This window comes from Budorcas taxicolor, chromosome 17 (assembly GCF_023091745.1).
Source record: "Budorcas taxicolor isolate Tak-1 chromosome 17, Takin1.1, whole genome shotgun sequence".
NCBI classification, from domain to species: domain Eukaryota; kingdom Metazoa; phylum Chordata; class Mammalia; order Artiodactyla; family Bovidae; genus Budorcas; species Budorcas taxicolor.
The window spans coordinates 46,159,282-46,181,028 of NC_068926.1; the positions used below are offsets into that span (position 1 = coordinate 46,159,282).

A 21,747-nucleotide genomic window follows, 5' to 3' on the forward strand; every position below is an offset into this window, starting at 1 on the left:
GCGAGCAGACATGGGGCTGGCCCAGGCTGGCACCACCCTGCAGAAAGTCACTCCTCGGCGGTGCCTGGCGCCGGGGACCCCATTGTTGGGTGGAGTCGGCAGGTGGAAAACATGCTCATGGGCAGCTGCCTCAGCCCGACCCTCCCCTGCAGACACCAGGACTTTGGTCCAAAGTCCCCATCACAAGGCAGAGGTTAAACTTCTCACCCCGTGCTATGGCCCCTGTGCGCCCAGTGTGGAGGGTCCTGTGTTCCGTGTGCACTGGCAGGGATGAAGGGGAAGCGTGCGCCCCAGGGTCCCACCCGCCTCCTCTGTGTATCAGGCCGCAGGCAGACTGGTGGACTCTGTCACATGGGCAGGTCACAGGTGAGAACAGCTCTCTCAGGGCTGTGACCCCAGGGTCCAGACGGTAACGAGAGTGTCCCAGTGGCAATGGCAGAGCGTTGCTTGTGTTCTGTTTGCAGCAGGTAGAGGGGCTCTGAGCAGCAGGCCGGCCGGGTGTTCAGCCTCTCTGCTCACAAGGCAGACAGGTCCACGCGATGTCCAGAGTGGCTGCTCTTGTCCCAAGGGCTGAGCCTGGTGGAGCCCGTAGCAGGCCGGGTCCCGTTCATCTGCAAACCACAAAGCAGTGAGGAGTGAAGACTCTGCTCCCAGACAAGAAACCCATGGCGCCCGGGGAGTGTGGAGAGCAAAGCCTTGGGCCAGAAAGCTGCCTGAGAATCCTCCCTAGTGGGAGGAAGGGGCACTGCTCCCCAGAAAAATGAGCACTTTTCTCCACCTGTTCAGCAAGCATTTGTCTGCCTCATAGCTCCCAGCTTCTAGGGTGCACTCAACCCTGCAGTCATTCACTCATCACTCTGTCCTTCCTTCCTTCGTTCATTCATTCGCACATGTATTCATTCATTTGCAAATCTATTCGTCCATCTGCTTATTCAGTCATTCCCTCTGTTATTTATGGAACAGGCCACGCACCAGGGACTGAGGTAGGCTCTGAGGTCGCTCCAGTGAGCCAAGCTGATCAGACTTTTGTTCTCATGGAGCTTACATTCTGATGGGAGAGGTGGACAATGGCCATCAAGCAAATGAATAAACTGAACAATTCCCTGGAGTGGCAGGCAGGTGTATGATGCTGGAATAGGGAGGGAGCACCTTTGTTCAGTGCTGTCCAGGAAAGACTTCCTGAGACGCGATCCCTGAGCAAGGACCTGACAGGTAGGGAGCTGCACTGCGGTGAGAATGCAGGACACCACTTGCTCCAGGCTGCCTCGGGGCCCTGCCCAGAGGTCTGCAGGACAGAGGACAAGGAACCACACATCCAAGCCCAGCACTGAAAAGTGCGTGGCTTGTTCAGACCCCTGATCATTCATGCTCAATTTTTCAGGCATCTGTAGGGGTAGGAACCCTGATGTAAAGGCCAGGCTGTGCCAGGGGCCTTCTGTGCCTCTGTGGGACACCAGCGTGTCCAGTGTCTGCTTCTTGGTCAACTGACCTTCCATCCCCCTGAGTCAAAATAAGAAGTTCTGGTCCTGGAAAGTGCAGGAGAGAGGTTCAGGTGATTTCATGAGGATGGGACCTTGTTGGGGTATGACATCAGCTTGTGCCACCTGCCGGCCTATGTCAGGTGTGAAAGGGTCAACCAACAGGCACCAGCACCTGAGCCAAGCCTCCATCACCTCGACCTGGACAGCCATTTGCCCCAACACAGATGGTGCAGACAATGGAGCTTAGGGAAGGAAGAAGCAGAGGGGCCGGTGCTCAGGACTCAAAAGACACAGGCTCAGGACCCCTTGGTCCTCAGCAAGGTGGGAGCTGTGTGCAGCTCAGTGAAGCTGGAGCTAGTCCCCGGCCGGCATGGACTGGCTTTGCAGGCAATGAGGACAAGGAACAAGAGCCCAGGTTCAAGGTGGGTCAAGGATGGAAGGCACTCAGAGAAGGATGGGCGGGCGCAGGAGGGGTGTAGACAAGATGCCACACGCACTCACAATGTCCGAGCTGAAGGGCTTCACGTTGGCCTGGCGGCTGGAGCTGCTCGTGAGGGACCAGACCTTGGTTTTATGCTTGAAAGCGGCTCTCACCTTCAAAGGCAGAATGGAAGGCTCAGTGGAAGCAATTTCAGAAGTGGAAAAAGCAACAATAAGAGGTCATTCTAAAAGGTCCTGAGGAATTTGTGCTGATGCCAGGCCCAGAACACTGCACACGGGGTGAGACAGCATTCGGAGGTATTAGGCCCAAATAGTCAGTGGTTCCAGAGCTGCTCTGTGTGTCACTGATTCGTTTGGCAGATACAGACTGTGCCCCCCACCAACCCCCACCATACCCAGCCCTGCACAGGGAGAAAGCTGGATCTCCTGGTCTCTGCTGACCTCATGGCTCTGGGTGAAGAGACAGGACGTGCAATGAACAGCATCGGGGCAGGGCGTGTGACGGACATAGACATCACCCAGAGCAGTAAATGAACAAATGCATGCGCGGGGCGGGCTGTGTGTGGTTCTGAGGCTGCTCCCCTTCCTGCCCCTTCTGCCACATGGATCAGTCTCAGCCTAATTATGCAATCATGTGACCTTTGAAATCATGTGACCTCCCTCTTCCATTGGCTGCCATCGTCCTGGGCAACTCACCCTGCATGCCCCACCCCCACATCTCCTTCTTCTCTGCCTGACCTCTCTTGTGCAAATGGACAGAATCTCCTGAAACAGCACAGATGTGGGTGTTCCCACCCTCTTCTCAATCATCATTCCAGAGGCATTTCCCCATAATCCCAGCCTGGTGTGTGTGAGTGTGTGTGTGTGTGTGTGTGTGTGTGCTGAGTCACTTCAATCATGACCAACTCCTTGCAACCCTATGGACTGTAGCCCGCCAGGCTCCTCTGTCCATGGGATTCTCCAAGCAAGAATGCTGGACTGGGTTCCCATACCCTCCTCCAGGGGATCTTCCCGACCCTGGGATCGAACCCACGTCTCATGTCTCCTGCAGTGGCAGGTGGGCTCTTTACCACTAATACCTCCTGGCTCAAATGCTGAGGAACATGGCACCAAACCCACAATGTAAGGGTAAAACTTTTCCTATGGATTACTGGTCCTGAGAGATGGGATCCAGAGCAGCCTGCACCATCTCCGTGGCCAAGTACATGGAAGGTGCAATGGCCCAGACTGCACCAGGAGGAATGAGCCCACTCCAGGTGCCCCAGTGCCCTTGGAAGCCGCATCACAAAAGCCCCCTCTCCAATCCCTGTAGTCAAGAGTCTTCCTTACACCCCAGGCCAGCTTCCTGTATGCCTTGGGGGAGGGTTTGCTGGGAGCCCATCTGCATCTCACTCTCCCTAATACACCAGATGCCAAGCAAGGTCCTGAGTCTCCAGCTCAGTTATTCCACACTGTCTCCATCTCCCTTGGTCCTCCATGCAACCAGCAGCCCCTGGGTGACATCAGTGAGGGAGGATTTGTGTCTGTTGCTTAGCAACCGGGATGAGAGAGGAGGGACTGATGCAAAGCAGCCGCCTGCACACCACCTGTTACAGACACCAAAGCTCATTCAGGGTTACAGTCCCAGAAACCAGCCAGATGAGGCCACACCTTTCCTGCTCTCTGTGCCCTTGCAGAAATGAAAAACCAGCTTCATGTTGGCAGGAAGTGGCACAGACATACCTCTGAATTCAGGAGACAGTGAAAGAGGAAGATGAAAAATCCCTGGGAAGGAAAGGGAAGAAAACACAGAATTAGAGCCGCTTGCATTTTTGTTACAAACACTTTCTGAGGGTTCTTTCCAATGTCACCCATGGACTCTGAGAGTGGCATCAGCATGGCTTGGTGTTGGAGAGGATGGGAGCAAGCTGTGATGCTTCACCATGAAACCATGAGGATGGAAGGGTGTCCTGTAATCTAACCTAGATTTAGGCAGACACCATGACCAAGGTACAGAGACAGGTACATGCCCAGATCGGCTTAACCTGGAAGAGGAGCAAACTTGCTGGGGAGGACAGGTGGGAGGGCACGAGCCTAGCAGATAAACAGCCCTTGTGTCCTCACCGGCAGACCAAGGATGATGATGACAATGAAAACAGATGCAAGACGAGGATGTCCTCAAACATCCAGAGACTGCTCCTGTGTCAGCACTAGGCAAACACTTCATCTCATTGAGTGCTAAAAGCAGCCCCATGTCCTATTACTGTTCCCATTTTATGGAAGTGGAGACCAGGACACAGAGGATAAATGAGGAACCCAGGACCTGCGGTATGTAAGGGCTGCTGCCACGACAACCCATCCCCTGTCACCATGATAACCAGAAGGAAGCTGTGTATAGGGGCTTATTACAGATTAAAAGTGCAACACAGCTGCTGGTTATGAAGACCCAGAGGCAGTAAGGACATCACGGTGAGGACTGGGCTGGGCCACAGTGACGTTTGCCAGGATTCAGCCTGCAGCTCGGCTGTGTAGTTTATGGATGGCAATGAGCATCCGCCTCCATCCTTCCATCAGGGGCTCGTGGGTCTGGGGACTTGGACTCTGAGCATCTCAGATCTCCGGTTTCCAGGCTGTTACCTTTTCTGTCCTTCCATGTAGAGGGCAGATGAGAACTCAGAACCTGAGGTACCTCCCTCTTCACCAACCCTCCATGCCCAGCTCCCTTTCGGGAGCCACCCACATGCTGACCATCTTCCATTCAGGCTGGATGTACCTCCCACAGGTACTGCCCTGAAAGATGAGGCAACCCTGTTGTAAATGGGGTTCTCCAGGCCCTGTTTGCTCAGAGACCCGGTGTGTGCCCCGTCCATGCCTCTGTCCTCTGGAATGGTCCCAGCCTATGGGCTCACAAGGTGAACTAGTGTGGAGGGAACAGATCAGAGTGTCTCCCTCCTGCTGCCATGGCAACCTGCACCCACTCATCTATTCACAAAGCTGACAGCTCCCGGGCTGACAATCCCATTCGACCCTCACCTGTAAGGAGTTGAGTATGGCAAACATGTACTGGAAGACCATGGCCTGGTTGTTGACAGCAAGCACGCCAAAGACCCACGAGGTTCCCAGGATGGGCAGCAGCACGGCCACAGCTTTTGCGGTCAACCTGCCAAAGAAACAGGCATGGGCACTCCGGTGATGGGCAGGCAGGGAGGGTCCAGATGCAAGGCTTCCGGATGGGAGCAGACAAAGCCGCTGCTAGGAGTGAGACCTGGCTCCTCCCTTCAGGAGACCCTGGGTGAGGAGCCGACCTCCCCAGATGTATAAGACAACGTCGCCGCCAGGCCAGCCCTGGGCCAAGCTGACCCAGAGCTTGTTCTGTTCCAGTTGGACTGCAGCCCGTTCTGGGCATCTGGGAGCCAGCACGTCCACTGGGCAAACTCGGGATGGCCACCCTGACTCAGCCGGTGGTGATGCTGACAGAAATGCTGATTCCAGGTGTCACAGAGGGAAGCAGAGCTGTGGGGCTGGGTAGGGTGGGAGACATACCCAGTGCTGGGGCACCTGCAGCATCAGCCCAGAGGCTCCCCCTCGGAATATGAGTTCCTCGAGAAGGATCTCGGTCTCCCAGTGTCTGGAAAGCCCAGACAGAGCTGGTGTTCAGGCAGTGCCCATGAGGTTGTCCGAATCCTGGTTGTTTCTGATATGCCCTGCAAATCACATGCTAACTGAAGCCCAGGCTACCTGACTCCTGAAACAGCTCAGCTTTCCATGGGGATGGGGGTGGAGGGAGGCTCTGCATGCGAGCTTTAGAGAAAAGTGTGGAGGCTGATGGGAGCCGTGCTGCCCAGATCAGCACGTGGCACAACCCTTGTCCTTCAGCGCAGTGGCTGACACAGTCTCGCTCACTGGAGGGTGAGTTGTCTCGAGGCTGGACTTTGTCTGCATCTCCGCAGCACCAAAGCGCAGCAAGGCGCCAGGACCTGCGGAAGTGGTCACTGAAGGATGAAGGAAGAGCACATGGATGAGCCCGCGGATGTGGCGCAGATGGATCCAACCCTTTCCGGAAGGTGGTATAACAGCCCCACGGCACTTCCGGGTCAGAAAGCCAAGCTCCCGGCACTGACAGCACCTGGCGGCAAATTCCTGGGAAAGCAAGGATTGTTCCCGCATGTCAGCTCTCAGGGAAGCTGCCGCCGTGTGTTTTCATGTTAACACCGTTAAAACACCTGAGTCTGGGAAATAAAATATCATGAATGATTTAGGTTCAATCTTTAGATCCTGGAAAAACCTGTAATTGAAAGGAGCAGCCGAAGGCAAATCGTATCAAATGTGCTACTTTAAAGGGATGGTTCATTTTTACTTTAAAAAATAGAGCAATAAATGATAAGAATCTTGGGAGAAACTCCTCTAGTTGAGGCTCTCTGAGGGCTTGTTAACCAAACTGCCAGATCTTGTCAAAGGTGGAGGGAGCAGGGTCCCTGCAGAGTCGAAAGCCTGAGCAAGGGGACACTGTGCCTACGCACACATGCACGACGCACGCACGCACCACGCACGCACACAAGCACGTGACTTGATGCCCCGCCCCAACCTGCTCCCCCAACCAGGGGCAGGGCCTGCGTGGGGCTCCACCTCCTGCATCCCCTAACCACCCAAGGCTCCACGTGGTTCACACCTCCCTCCCCATCCCAGGTCCCTGATCTCAGTGGGAAACCTGAATGTTCTCTGTTGCTTTCTGGGGAATCTGAAATCATGACCAATCAATAAGAGATGAGAAAGCAGGTGGAAGGCAGCCCATTAAGGCTCCCGAGGAAGCATCTGATCCCATTAGTAACTGAGCATTGAGCTGATGGGCAGGAAGGAGAGGCCTAGATTGAATCCAAGAGACGAGGAGCCGGAAGTGTCCCAAGGAGGCTGTGTTGCATCTTCCAGCCCAGTTTCCGGGCTCCTGCTTCACCAGCCCAGGGAAGGGATGGTCACTCTAATGACACTAAGAAGGGAGTTAGAGAGCTACTCAGGGTCCAGCTGCACCACGTGAAGAGGAGTCAGTGCTGGGTGACATCATAGTCAGGGGTCTGTCCAGAGAGACCAGCTGGACTCTCTCCAGGAGGTCAGCCCAGGGCCATTGTGTCACCTGAAGGACACAGGACACGGGAGGGCACGGAGGCATTGCCCCAGTCATGGTTCCTCAGAGAGGTAGAAATACCCTCCAGATCACAGCCCCATCTCCCATGTGTCAGCCTCTACTCTGAGACCAGGTCCCCATGGAGAGCAGGCGGGTCATGGGCTCAGCCGCCTCCTGGGCCATGATGCATAAAGAGGGGACAGGGGCCAGAGAGGAGGGGTGGGTGTGAGCTGAGACCTAGGCTGCTCTGGGCACAGCCAGGCCAGTGGTCCCCTGGGTGCCAGGTCAGAGGGGCAGCAACAGCCTGTGCTGGAGACAGATCAGGGCCCTGTCCATGGAGGGGAGGGTCTAGGGACTGAGGCTGGGGTGAGGGAGGGTCGGGCTCCTCCTTGGCCAGGCCCCTTGGCTGGGGACAGGCCGCCTCATGGAGCAGCGCTGCCTCATCTCGCTGATGAAAGAGGAAAGCAAGTGACCCTGACCCAGGAGCATCTCCCAAGGTTTCCAGGGACTGAAAAGGTCTGAGAAGCCAAAGCCACCTGTCAGGTTAATTTACAGTGTTTGGAATTCATTACAGAATAATTGTCTTATCGATTTGCTGCAGATATATTTACTCTTTTCCCTCTCAGATCAGAAGAGATGGAGTGTAGCTAAAGTAACTTACAGAATGCCAGCTGCTTAGTAACTGTGCCGTGTTTATAAGTCACTTCAGTCATGTCTGACTCTTTGTGACCCCATGGACTGTAGCCTGCCAGGCTCTTCTGTCCATGGGATACTTAGGCAAGAACAGTGGAGTGAGTTGCCATTTCCTTCTCTAGAGGATCTTCCTGACCAAGGGATCAAAGTTGCATCTGTTACTTCTCCTGCATTGACAGACCAGTTCTTTACCACTAGCACCACCTGGGAATCCCGCCCTATTTGTGTAACAGCCCCTAAATTCCCTGCAAGGAGCCACCTCTCCCACTTCCTGGCCCTGTGATTTAGAGGTGCTGCCTGCACCCCAGAGCCGGGATGGACTGTGTGACTCAGGCCTGGCTTAACTGCTGACGTCCATCCACTGTAACTGATTCATGGGTGGGCATATGGCCTGGTCTGAGTCTGCTTGCAGGCTCAGGACCTCTGTCTGATTTTGAGGGAAAGAGACACACTTTCACATGGACTTGAACCTTCTTTGGCAGCCATTTTGTCAGCAGGAGGCACAGTTCATCTCAGGGTGAAGCCGGCAGATGATGTGGGGCAGAGAAATGCAGGCGAGCTGGGTCCTGGACTAAGCCAGCCTAGTCTCGCTCCTGGACTCATGGCTGCCTGTGCTGATAGGTATGCCTTTTGCTTGAGTCAGCTTGCGTTGGGTTTTCTGACACTTGCAAGCAGCAGATCCCCAATAATGGGGTGAGGAAACCCCAGAAGGCAGCAAATGTGAGTGTGGAGACACCAGCTCCTTCTGTGGATGGATCAGCCCCAGCACAGGTCAGAACAACCTTTGAGATGGCTGCCATCACCCCCACCACACAGATCAGCAAAGCAGGGTGCTATGGGGTTGAACAGCCCACGAAGTCTCAGCAGATGGTAAGGGCTGAGCCATGACCGACGCGGCAGGACAGTCAGGCTTGAGAACCTTCCTCTGTACCCCACCACAAGCTCTTCTAACTCTAGGGGTGAAGCTGTCTCTGGAGGATCATCTAATAAACCCCCTCTTTCACAGATCGGGCAGCGAGCTGGGAAAGGGGGCTGCTCCTGGTTGAGACAAATGAGGGTGTGAACTCTGTGCTCCTTGTGATGTCAAGTGGACACAGAGCGAGTCCAAGAGTGTGGCCCGCCCTCCTGCCACCCCCGGAGCATCAGTGGGGGTGGGGGGCATGGCTGACAGCTCCGGGTCCAGCTTACTTGAAGGCGCTGGGATCTCCATGTATCTTGTAGTTCTCGGCACTGATCTGTGAAATGACCCTGGTCACCGCGATGAGGATGCCAACATTGACCTGCACAAGGAGCACAGGAGACAAGGTAAGCGCTGGAGCGCACCTGCAGGACATCTGAGTCCACCTGGCGGCACCCACTCCCCAGCCGGGCTTCTCAAGCAAACAGGTGGCATCTCTGGGAGAAATCTAACAGTGTCCTTGAACTTTCACCTACACAGATCCCCTGCAAGACTGCTTCCAGAAGCACACATCTATGCTTGAGAAAAGACAGCCCAACATCCCAGGGCTAGTCCCCAGAAGTACATCAAAGAAAGCACCTCTCAGGCTTCCCTGGTGATCCAGTAGTTGGGAATCCACCTTGCAATGCAGGGGACATGAGTTTGATCCCTGGTCCAGGAGGATCCCACATACCATGGGGCAATGAAGCCCGTGGACCACAACTAATGAGACTACGCTCTGGAGCCTGCAAGCCACACTACTGAGCCCAGGCACCAGTAAAGCCTGCACACTCTGGAGCCCATGCTCCACAACAGGAGAGGCGACTGCAGTGAGAAGACCACACATCGCAACAAAGAGTAGCCACCTGCTCGCTGCAACCGGAGAAAGCCTGTGTGCAGCGATGAAGACCCAGTGCAGCCAAAAATTAATAAATAAATATTAAAAGAAAGAAAGAAAGCACCACTCCACTCAGCACTGAAGTAAGGTTGTGAACTTCAGAATCAGAAGAACTGGTTCCAATTTCCTTTCACCATGTACTCCCTGAGTGTGACAATGAAGTCCTCTGAACCTCAGTTTTTCCACATAATAACACCCACAGTGCAGTCTGAGTGTTGGAAAGATAGGAAATCACATCTCCAAAGTCCCAGTACAGCCTGACTCTCACCTCCTGCCCCCACTCCAGCCTCCCAGCTGTGGGATCCACAGAGGCCATGGTAAAGGATTCTTCATCTTCTGCCCAGTGCTCCCTCCTTGCTAGGGAAGGTCCCCTTGGGATCTGGGGGCTAGGGGCGGGGGTCTGCAAGGGTCGGTGGCAGTGGCTCCAACACAACCTGTCCTCTCCCGTGGGCAGCTCTCCAGGGTTCTGAACAGGAGTCTGACCAGGCAGGTGACAGCAGAAGTGTCCCCTCCCTCTAGATTTCTTTCCGCTACAGGATCCACACCAGCTAGAATCCAGGGTCGTGCTGTAGCCGGGGACTTCTTTGTATTTGAAAAGTTCAGAGGTCATTTACAGAATCACTGAGGAGTCTGGCTGCTGGCCATGTGTGAACTCCAAGCCTGACCACAGGTAAGAACAAAGACTTTCCCTGGCAAGCCTCCTAGGGAAAGTGGCCCTCCCCATCCCAGACCTGGGGCACAGCAGAGCATCCTAAGGTCTGAAGGAAGTTGCAGGCAGGGACTCAGGCCCCTCCCACCCTGACAGGCCATGCCACACATATACCTGCATTCAGTGTCTTCTTAGGGGGTCCTGGGGCCTTTCCAAAGCACCTCTGCTGATACCCCTTATCTCAGGAGTCTTGCAGACATGTCTCCCCACTCTGCCTCAGTGACCCACACCTTCTCCACTCCCAGCCCTCCTCCTACCTCCTCCTCCCTGGCTCCCTGGTCCAGGACTCAGCAGCAGCCTCTCCATCAGTGAGCATCCCTGCCTGCACTGTTCTCTGGGATGGAGCACCAGGAAGCTGGCCCTTCTGCCCATTCAGCCCCTTGCTCACACGATCACAGTAAGTGAATAAGGATTTATTAGCCTTTATACATGTGTGTGTGTCTATCGTACATTTGTGTCTGACACTTTGCGACCCCAGGGACTGTAGCCTGCCAGGTTCCTCCGTCCATGGGAGTCTCCAGGCAAGAATACTGGAGTGGATTGTCATTTCCTCCTCCAGGGGATCTTCCCCACCCAGGGATCAAACCCACATCTCCTGTGTCTCCTGCATTGGCAGGTGGATTCTTTACCACTGAACCACCTGAGAAGCCCCATTAGCCTTTATAGCAAATACAAACAGATGCTGTCAGTGGGACCCCTGTCTTCAGTGACCACCTCCACACCTGGCAGCTTGGCTCCAGATAGTCAGGCCCCCTCATTCACTGCCATTCTCTCACCTATAAAGTGAGGCTAAAGGTGGACATCTCCCAAGGTCAGGGAAGATGGAAGAAGCTGGCAAACACGAATATCCAGCAACGCCAGTGCCCTCCCCACTCCACACCGGGCAACACCCACAGGAAAGCCACACTCAGCAGATGAGAGAGAGGTGGGCCAGCACGGATGTGAAAAACGTGGGGGCAGCCCATTCAAGTGGGACAGTGGCTAGAGAGTGAGGGAACTAACTGGTAGCCGCTTTAAGAATGGGAATTTTAGGGACTTCCCTGGTGGGCCAGTGCTTAAGAATCTACTTTCCAAGGCAGGGGGCATGAGTTTGATCCCTGGTTGGGAACTAAGATCCCATATCACAGGCAACGGAGCAACTAAGCCTGCGCACCTCAACTAGAGAGAAGCCCACGTGCAGCAACAAAGACCCGATGCAGCCAAAAATAACCATTAAAAACAGAAGAGAATGTGAATTTTAATTCCAGACACTGAGGTTCAGGGAGGTCTGCAAACAGCCTCTTCTGAGGGCAGGTGGACACTGCACAGTCGTCTCCGGAGGCAACAAGCTGTGTCATGGAGTTGAGACTATCAGCCGGAGTGGCAAATCGAAAGCACAGACCCTGCTTCTCTCACCAAGACTCATGATTTTCGTGATTACACACTTTTCAGTTTCTATGCCTTTGGTTGATTTCTAGAGTTGTGATACATCTGGGTTTCTCCCCCGTATACTTCCTCCAGTAAATTCCTTGCCTTCCGGGGGAAGAATGCTTAGCGTGGTCCTCCATCTGCTATCCAGCAAGTCCTGCCTCTCTCACTTTGGGAATTTACATCCTGGGTTCCTCACACACTGGCCAAAGCTGAAGCCTTGTTTGTAACAAGAAAAGACTGGAAGCAACCTGAATTGTTTCCGACAAGGAGCAGGTAGGGAGACTACCATGGGCAGCCTGCTCCCGGGATGCATTATGGACCAAGGAAGCACTTTCCATGCAGAAAATGCAGACAACAAGGTGAATGCATATTTATATTCAGCTATATCTGCACAGCACTCCTACGATACACAAGAAGTTAGCACCAGGGGCATCTGTTCGGGGAGGTGGGTAGAAACCAGAGTGCTGAGAGAGAGACATGGGCAGAGACTATTCATATATATTATTAAGCTTTGCTTTCAAAATTTTAGCCATGTGTGTTAATGTTCAAAAGTCAAATTACTTAAATTATGAAAGGGGACTAACATAAATCCCTTTTCCTGTGACTGTCTCAGTGATGTCCTTGGTCTCAGGAGGAAAACAGGCTTAACCATGAAGTGTCCCAATAATTTGGGGGAGAGGATGGAGAAGCCACAAAGCCCAGAACCTGGGAGAGGGACGCCAGGGTTGGAGCCTGAACACCCCATGTGGCCCCAGAGGTCACAACACAACCGCCCCCCTCCCTCTGTTGGCTTGGAGGCTGAACTGGGACCCTGCCCCAGACTTCTCAGGTGTGAAGCTAGATGATTCAGGCTACGGTTCACAGATTCCGTGATGTGGTCGCTAAATGGATGATCAGATTACTGCAAATCATTTCACAGACATAGAAATGCTACAAGTGACTGATCTAATTTCAGATCTTGTGTTATTTCCTGGTCTCTGTATTTAAGACCCGGAAGGAAGCGTTTCAATAATGGTTAAGCTGCCACATGATTGGCTGTTATAATTCATCATCATGCCCATCTCTCCAAAGCTTCTGCTGGGGTTTATTTATTTCCCCCCTCTCTCTTTCAGCATGGGCCTGTCTGATTTCATCTGGCGTGCATGCTTCCTCTGAGTTGGTAAGACAGTCACGTCCGCCACGGCAATACGAGAGAAGGCGCGGAGAACCTGTGATCCCGCATCAACGCACAGTTAAGTGGGAGACGGTGGCTGTGGGCGAAACAAATCTTTGTATTTTCATGAAAATACAAAGCAGAAGTGGACCCGGTTCCCCACTGCATTTCACTCGCCCTGGCTTGTGCCTGGCTGCAAACTGGGAAAGGCCCTGCAGGAAGGCATCTATAATGTAAATATCATGTATCTCATCAACTGAGTGTCTCTACATTAGAACAGCCAACAAGCTACTGATGACAGAACGTCAAACCAATAATTCACAAGCTGCATTTCAGCAGAAAAAAAGGCGGGGGGAGGATATACACTCAAGACCATGGGGATCTCTGCTGGGAGGAGGGAACGATGTGGCAGGGCTTCTGGGGTTCAGACCATGCTGTTTCTTGACCTGACTCCAGGCTACTCGGGTATTCATGACAAATCACTGGGATGTGGCCACGATTTCCCAATGAAAGTATAGAGACACATATAGACATGGTAAATGCTGCAGTTTGTATCTGTACTTGTTTCTATGTCCCTATAGGCATGTATGACTCTGTATTTATATGCCTGTAACTGTAATTGTACCCATTTCTGTATCTGTATTAGGAATTGGTAACTGTATCCATGGGGCTTCCCTGGTGGCTCAGTGGTATAGAATCCGCCTGCCAGTGCAGGAGATGAGGGTTCAATCCCTGGGTTGGGAAGATCCCTTGGAGAAGGAAATGGCAACTCACTCCAGTATTCTTGCCTGGAAATCCAATGGACAGAGAAGCCTGGCGGGCTAGAGTCCACAGGGTCACAAAGAGTTGGATATGACTTAGTGACTAAACAACAACTGTATCTGTATCTATGTATCTTCACGCACTTGTATTTGTAGAGTCACACAACCGCTCTGGCTTCTTCCGAGGTGAGAAGTGGTTGTTGTTCAGTTGCTCAGTTGTGTCCAACTCTTTTCAACCCCATGGGCTGCAGCACACCAGGCCTCCCTGTCCTTTTCCTGGAGTTTCCTCAAACTCATGTCCATTGAGTCAGTGATGCCATCCAAGCATCTCATCCTCTATCACCCTCTTCTCCTGCCCTCAATCTTTCCCAGCATCAGGGTCTTTTCCAATGAGTCAGTTCTTCACATCAGGTGCCCAAAGTACTGGAACTTCAGCTTCAGCATCAGTCCTTCTAATGAATATTCAGTGTTGATTTCTTTTAGGATTGACTGGTTTGATCTGCAGTCCAGGGGACTCTCAAGAGTCTTCTTCAGCACCACAGTTTGAAGGCATTTATTCTTTGGCACTCAGCCTTCTTTATGGTCCAACTCTCACATCCATACATGACTACTGGAAAAACCACAGCTTTGACTATACAAAACTTTGTCAGCAAAGTGATGTCTGCTTTTTAATACATGGTCTAGGTTTGTCATAGCTTTTCTTCCAAGGAGCAAGCGTCTTTTAATTTCATGGCTACAGTCACCGTCCACAGTGATTTTTGGAGCCCAAGAAGTTATTATCTGCCACTGTTTCCACGTTTTCCCCATCTATTTGCCATGAAGTGATGGGACCAGATGCCATGACCTTAGTTTTTTGAATGTTGAGTTTTAAGCCAGCTTTTTCACTCTCTTCTTCCACTTTCATCAAGAGGCTTTTTAGTTCTTCTTCACTTTCTGCCATAAGGATGGTATCATCTGTATATATGAGGTTATTGATTCCAGCTTGTGCCTCATGCAGCCTGACATTTCACCTAATGTCCTCTGCATATAAGTTAAATAAGCAGGGTGACAATATACAGCCTTGACGTACTCCTTTCCCAGTTTTGAACCAGTCCATTGTTTCATGTGAGAGAAGGACTTTAAAGCTCCAGACTTTTCTCTTCCCTGGCTTGGAGGCTCTCTCCCCAGGGGGGCTGGCATGGAACAAGCCCTTTAGGGGGCTCAGGTTGTGTCCCTGCTTCTGTAAGACCTGCTGGCCCCATAGGTACATCTGCACTCAGGCTCACTGAAGTCACCCAGGGAACGACATCCATGTCCCTTCATAATCAGGTAGGATGGTTTGTGAAGGGACAGGTGGGAGTGGGATCAGTATCTGACAGAGGAGTGAAGGGTGAGCTGTTCCCAGAAGGGGCTTGAATCTGCCCTTCCCAGCCCTTGCCATGGGCCCAGCAGGCATCACTGTGACAATCTCTGTCCCAGGTTCCTGCCCCTCTAAGACCAACCTCACCAGGACACACAGAAACCACATGCCCCAACATGAACCTGCACCTTGCCAAAGTGTTTTAGTTTAAAATTGCTGGCTGTTTTTTATGTGCATGGGATACGCAAGCAGGTAGCCCCCAGACACGAATCCCTCTGGAGGGAACCCTATCTCATTGCATCCGTCATGTGAACCTGCACCCAGACAGAGCTGTGCACACTGTACACAATGGGGCCAGGCCCTACCTGTGATCCTGAAAACTGCTGTCTTCAGGGGGCCCCTGGGAACAATGGGGAACAACTCAACACGCACAACCCAGGGTCCTCAGAGGAGACAAGGAACATGAGACACACCCAACCCCAGCCAGCGTGAGCCCTAAGGGTGAGAGAGGCTGGGTCTCTGGACCCCTCCACTGCGTCCTCCAGCCCAGGGTCTGCATGATTTTTCTCTCAAGGTCCAAGTAGCAAATACTTTTGGCTTTCTAGGCCTCACAGTCTCTACTGAAACAACTCAATTCAATGGCTGCAGCGTGACAGCTGCTGCAGACGACCTGTAAGCCACCACCTGTGCTGCTGCACAGGATTTACCACGTGGGCCACAGCCCGCTGACCCTGCACTCGATTGTGAAGTCGCTGAGCAGTTCTAGGCCTACACCTCCCTCCTCATCACCCAGGGCTCCCTGACTTCCCCTGGCCCTCTTCAGACCTCAAGCTGGCTCCACGGTGGAATCCCCTGGAGCTCTGAAAGGTCCTGGAGCCCACATCCAGTAAATCTAGAACCTCTAAGGTGGGAATGGCTCCCAAGCTCCCCAGTAATTCCCTTACTAACAAGTTTGAGAACTGCAGTCCTCAGGTGTTGATGGCTGATGTCGAGGAGTGGGGCTGGGGTGGGGCTGGAGGTGACGCCCCCCCAGGAAGGACAGTGGGGCTCCAGTGATCCTGGAGGACTCAAGGTGTGGGGACACTGCTGCAGCCGGACCCCACGCTGCATGGGTGGGGAGTAAGGATCCAGGCAAGGCAGCCTTGGATCCCCCGCTGTCACTGACTGAAGTCAGATGAAGCACTCAGATCACCCAGGGAGTCCGGGAGGGGCGATGCTGCTGAGCCCTCCAGACCTAGTGGGTTAGGTCAGCACACAGACAGAACAGGGATAGGGGACTTACACATTCAACTACTTCCCCTCCACCCCCGCCCACCATCCATGCTCTGACCAGGAGGGTTTAATTGCTGGGGGGACTGGAGTCAATCTGAGCCTGTGTCTCCATTTGGGGGACACAGTGAAGGGTGTTCCCTGACCCCAGGAGCAGGAGGTGAGAGTGCCCACCCGGTCGCTCACGGGGGCCTCTGTCATCCTGTGAAAGGCCCGGTGTAACATGAGGGAGGCAGTCTTCACACAGCCCTGGGACAGGGGACAGCCTGGACTGAAAGCTCAGGGACACGTCACCACAGTAATGTGCCACCTCCCCCAGCTGAAAGCAATTAACTGAAGAACCCAGGTCTGTGCTCGGAGCTCGGAGTTCACCCAGAGGATGGACACCTGAGCTGACCGTCCCACCCCTTCCTCCACCTGGCGGCCCTTCCTGGAAGGAGCCGTCCTTCACAGAGCAGGTGTGCGTCGCCCTGGCCTTGCAGAGACAGCTGTGCCCCCTTCCCTCATGGTGGTGACCCAGCTACGTGTTTCTGACCACCCGTGACAGAAACACCCAAGCACCACAAGGGAGCCAGCAGTCAGAGATGGGGGGCCTTGGACAGTGGCTCCTGTGAGAGAGAGGAGCTGAAGGCAGAGGGACAGTGTTGGGCCCCAGGGAGTCTGTGGCCAAGGCTGCACTGGCGCTGCAGACAGGAGTGTGGCCTATAGGGGACGGAGCCGCCCCTGCCACCCACTGTCCTGCTTGAGGGAGTCAGGGATGCACTCCTGGGCCCCCCTCTTCTGAGTCTCATCCACATCCATACAGGTCACCCCTCCACCCCGGGCAGAAGAGGCACAGTGTCAGGAGGAGCACTTGGTTGATGCCCACCCCTCCCACCAGGGCTCCACGTGGATCCTACAGAGAGCCCAGGGGCCCTGAAGCCCCACAGAGCTGGGAGTGCAGCCCCACCTCACCTCTGGCACAGACGCTTGAGCACTGGGACCACTTGGGATCCAGGAGGCTTGCAGCACCCCACCCCCACTCCCCATCTCCTGCTTGTACCTGTGGACACCCCAGAGCCCACATCACCTGGAAGGAGATGGGCATGGAGGGCAGCGAGTCAGTGCAGCCAGAACAAGGGGATCATGTTCCGGGCTGGCACCACCCACCCTCCCTCGGGTCCCAAACAGACAAGGACACCACAATGAGGTCCCCTCTCTGCCCTTCAGGAAATCCTTTACCAAGAAGATGCTGCTGCACCTCGTGTGGCATGAGGATGCCTGAGTGGAATTTTAATTAAGAAGCAGGAAGCCACGTCTTCAGGCATCTTCCCTTGGACACATATCTAATTAACCACCAGGGCCCACGGCTTCAGTCAGTGCCAGTGAATGTGCAACAAAGTCAAAAAGATTTCAAATCAGCAGCTGGGAAAGAGAGCAGGGGGTGAGAGAAAGGAGGGCTGGCTTCACAATATTTAGGACATATCCCTGTGGGGGAGGGGAGCAGGGTGGTGGCTTCAGTGCCGTCCACAGACCCTCTCTAAGTCCATCCTCTCACTGCCATCACTGGTGACACGGGAAGTTGGGTTTGTCATTAGGATTGGGAGGTGATGAATGAGGACACCAAAGGCACAAGTGTCTCCAGCTGGAGTCCTTTCCCATGCCTTCAGTATCAGGGTCACCCAAGCGTGCTTCAAAGACAGCACCCTTTGGAGAGGTAATAAACACAGCCTGGATCCCACCCTGGAGGTGTGTGGAGAGCATCCTCTGGAGCCCCAGCCCTCCAGAGTGTGAGTGTGTTTTGTGGATGCTCAGGGTGGGCAGGAGGGATGTGGGGGAGGTTCCCCGGTATCAGACCCCAACACCTGAGGGGAGAGATGTTCAGACTGGGACAGCATGGGGATGCCTCACCCCTGACCAGATCCCAGATACTGAGCAGGGTGCAAGGACGCTGTTCCCCTCTCCCCAAAAACCCCTCTCCACAGGGCTTCCTGAGAACCCCCACCTCCAGACCCTGGAGTTCGAGGCGGGGCGGGGGTGGGGGGGGTGACCCCTGGGCAGTCATGTGGTTCAGGCCTGAACAATCATCTGTCTCCATCTCAGCCTCCATTATTGGCTCTGGGACAGGTACCTGACCCACAGGAGCCAATCAGAATCTGCCCTGGGACTTCTGCTGGGACAGCTGGAAGCAGTGCCTCCCTCCCCACCCTGAGCTACAGAGCTGGAGGATATTTCAGGGTGCCAGTTCCATCACGTCCTCGCCAGGAAAGCCTGCCTGATCCAGATGGAGCCAGCAAGGAGGCAGCAGGGCCATGAGGTGAGTAGGAGATACCAGCTGACAGCACTGAGTGCCCAGAACCAGCCAAATCTGATTCCCCTGTGCTTCCCAGGACTGAGCCTTTTCTGCTCAAAAGAGCTCAAGCTGGTTTAGTAGCACCTGGGGAGAAGGAAGAGGAGAGATACCAAGAGGAAGACGGCAAAGAGAAGGGGAGGAGAGGAGGAGCAGGCCTAAAGCAATACAGCTGCAATCACTGGCCAGGCGTTTATCATTCAATCTGCTCCTCTATAAAACAGAAATCACCATCTCTTGAAGCAACTATTTTAAGGCCAAGGAAAAGAGACATTTAATGTAAAAACATCTTTTTAAAAAGATCTCTATAAATTTGAGCCTTTATCATTAACGTTAAATTACTTCACCGGAAACCAAGAATAAGGACCCAGGGTTAGAACAGTGACCTACGCCTAGTCAATCGGAGCATTTCAGAACTTTGGACAATCAGAGCATTTCATTCCTCTGGGAGGGCTGACCAATCAGGACAGTCTGTTCCTCTGGCCAATCAGAACATTCTGCTTCCACTGGCCTCAGTGAAGGCTGGCCAATCAGAGCATTTTGCTCCTCTGACCTCAGTGAGGGGGTCCATGGCAGGCAGAGTTCCAAGTCAAGCCCATTAGAAATGATGAGAATCGATCCTAGGATTTTGTGGGACATGTCAGCAGAACAATAACAAGAAGAGCAAAGGAGGTTTTTTTTCCCCCCCCCAAGACGGATAATGGAATTTTGTCTGGTCCGCATCTGGGGCAGCCTAAAAACTGGAGCCAACTTAGAGGAAAACAGAGCTGAGATGTGAGAAGCCAGAAACCCATGGAGATGGCCACGTCTGAACCTTGAACCCAGCAGCCACAGCAGGCATTCCTGACTATGAGTTTATAAATCCCGATTTCTGTCAACCTTTCTGAGTAGGTCCTTCATAATCACAGGAGTTCTGTTACCTGTGGTTCCCAGGGAGCCTTGGATCCTGCATCTCCTTGACCATGGAGATGTGCATGTGAGGAAATTAAGAAAGAACAGTGAGAAGGAAAAGAACCAGCTGGGTCTGCACTGCCCCTCCTGGGTGCACGCCCATACCGGTTGCTTTAGCGGGAAAAGCACCAAGGGCCTTAATCCAGTCTGCATTAAATCTGAAAATATGGCCGACCTTGCCAAGTATTTCTTGGGGTAATGAGGCTCTGGGTCACAGGCCACAAGAAGGGGCTGTAACAGGACTGATGCAGCCACAGCCTCAGACATTACTCCCAGGGACCCCAGCCCCATCTCCACACAGCCCAGTGCTCCCTCTACTCCACTACCCCCAGCCCCGCCCAGCTCCGTGCCCACAGGACAGAGAACATACCACGATGATGAACAGGGCAGGGGCCACGAAGGCCCAGATGGCGCCATTCCCGAGTGATAGCCAGCAACTGCGGAGGGAGACAGAAGGTTACTTCAGTGCCTCACCCCACCCACTCCAGCGCAGGGGCCCTGCATCCAGAACAGGACAGGGACAATGTGGGCATGGTGACAATAATGCCGTTAATCCCAACAGACGTGCCCGTATCCTGCTCACAATTTCAAGAGCATTCCACTCTTGGGAAGAATGTTCTGGGTCTGCAGACTGGTTCAGGGTAAAAAAGGCTTTTACAGGTCACCTAGTTAGTGAAAAACTTCGTCATCTCTGAAGAGTCTAGCCAAAATCCAACAGAGGCTTTAATTTTATTATAATAAATAAATAGGCTTTTGTCTATTGGAGGAGTGAGGAGGCATCACGTGACACAGGACTAACCATCTTCAGCGGCTCACCAGGTATCTGTCAGTTCCCCTCCTGGCAGTGCCCACTCAGCTGAGAGGAATGGTTCCCCAGTGGATCCCAGCCACGGCTCTGACTTCCAGAGAAGCTTTGTCTGGGATGTAGGGTCCGGTTATAAGGTTGTGAAATTCCTCCTGGATTCCAAGATGTGCTTGCAGGGACTCAGACAGGACCACCAGCCATTCTACTGCCTCATTTCTCTCCAAAGCCTTAGAACTGCCAAGAGCCTGGGTGTCCCTTAGACACACCCCTCCCTGGATCTGGGTGCAGCCCCAGGGGCCTGGCACGCCTGCTGGGATCTGGTCAGGCCCACGACACATCCTCACTGACTCAGGACGTGAGTGTCGCCTGGTCACTCACTCACACCTACTCAAGGAGCCTGGCCTCTGCCCCCAGCTCTGCAAACCCAGAGACATATCATCCCCCGTAACTCCATAGAGGCCCCCGAGGCAGGCGCTGTGATGATGCTCGCCCTGCGGAGGAGGAGCCTGAGGCCCAGGGAGGTTAGGGGACCCAAGTCCATGCTCCTGCACCTGCCTTTCTGGTCCCAGTCCTCCCCTCTGAGACCTCCTGGATCAGGAAACATGAAGTGCCCCAGACACATGACAGTGCCTGTAAGAGGCTTGTTCCTGTCTGGAACCCAGACCCTGGAAAGAAGAGCCTCCTGTCTGAGGATGCGGCATCTCCCGTGGAAACACACGGTGAGTACAGTGGTCCCTCTGCAGAGGGGCAGCTCCAACCCAGGCTCCCTGAGAGGGTGATGACTCTGCAGGAGGAAGCCCGGGCTTTCTACCATTGTCATGCAGAGCGTTAAGTGGACGAGCATCCTCAGATCTCCCGTCCCCACCAGACACTCAGTGACCCTCCGGACATTTGCCAAGGCTGCCTCGCTCTCAGGCACGTGAGTGGGTGAGAGGCTTATATCAGACTCAGACCCTGGAGCTGAGCCACACGCTGTGGGCGGCCAGCATCTGCACTCCCAGATGGAAAGAAACTGAACAAATGCCAACGAGATGTGGTTGAGACGAAGTTTCTTCTTTTAATTTGCGCCTTGACTTCGGATACCAGGCAGGCTTGCAAGGAATGGGCCAGAACAGTGGTTGTTTAATCATTCTTCTTTTAGTATGCACTCAGACAGCACTTTCTTTAAAAGCCTCATCTCCAGGAAATTGTTGCCCTAAAGTGGAATAAGCCAGATTCCTCCCAGTTTAGTGACTCAGTTGAGAAATTATCTCAGGCTGAAGCTATGACCAAGTTTAACTCCCTCTCTCTTCTTAAACTCTCTCCATGGTGTTTTCTCTCAGTGGCTTGAGGGGGCAGCCTCCTAAAGATGGTTGAGCTAAAGCCTTTTTCTCTTTGGGAGGAAAGGAAATCAACTTTCTAGAACCTGAACACCTGGCCTGGCTGCACAGCACCAACCCAGCCTCTTCTTGATTCAACTCTGGACCCACCAGC

At 53.6% G+C, this 21,747-nt stretch overlaps 1 protein-coding gene across 1 annotated transcript in view; it reads right to left on the bottom strand.

The window, feature by feature from the left end:
• Positions 1-395: 395 nt before the first annotated feature.
• The window catches only part of ADGRD1 (adhesion G protein-coupled receptor D1), a 184,614-nt gene continuing 163,262 nt past the window's right edge, over positions 396-21,747 (bottom strand). Inside the window, exons 21-26 of the mRNA XM_052654827.1 lie at positions 19,840-19,906; positions 8,902-8,993; positions 4,935-5,061; positions 3,645-3,686; positions 1,983-2,075; positions 396-611 (exon numbers count right to left, since the gene is read on the bottom strand). Coding sequence (XP_052510787.1) covers positions 516-611; positions 1,983-2,075; positions 3,645-3,686; positions 4,935-5,061; positions 8,902-8,993; positions 19,840-19,906 — 517 coding nt within the window. The 3' untranslated portion in view covers positions 396-515. The remainder of the gene's footprint in view (positions 612-1,982; positions 2,076-3,644; positions 3,687-4,934; positions 5,062-8,901; positions 8,994-19,839; positions 19,907-21,747) is intronic.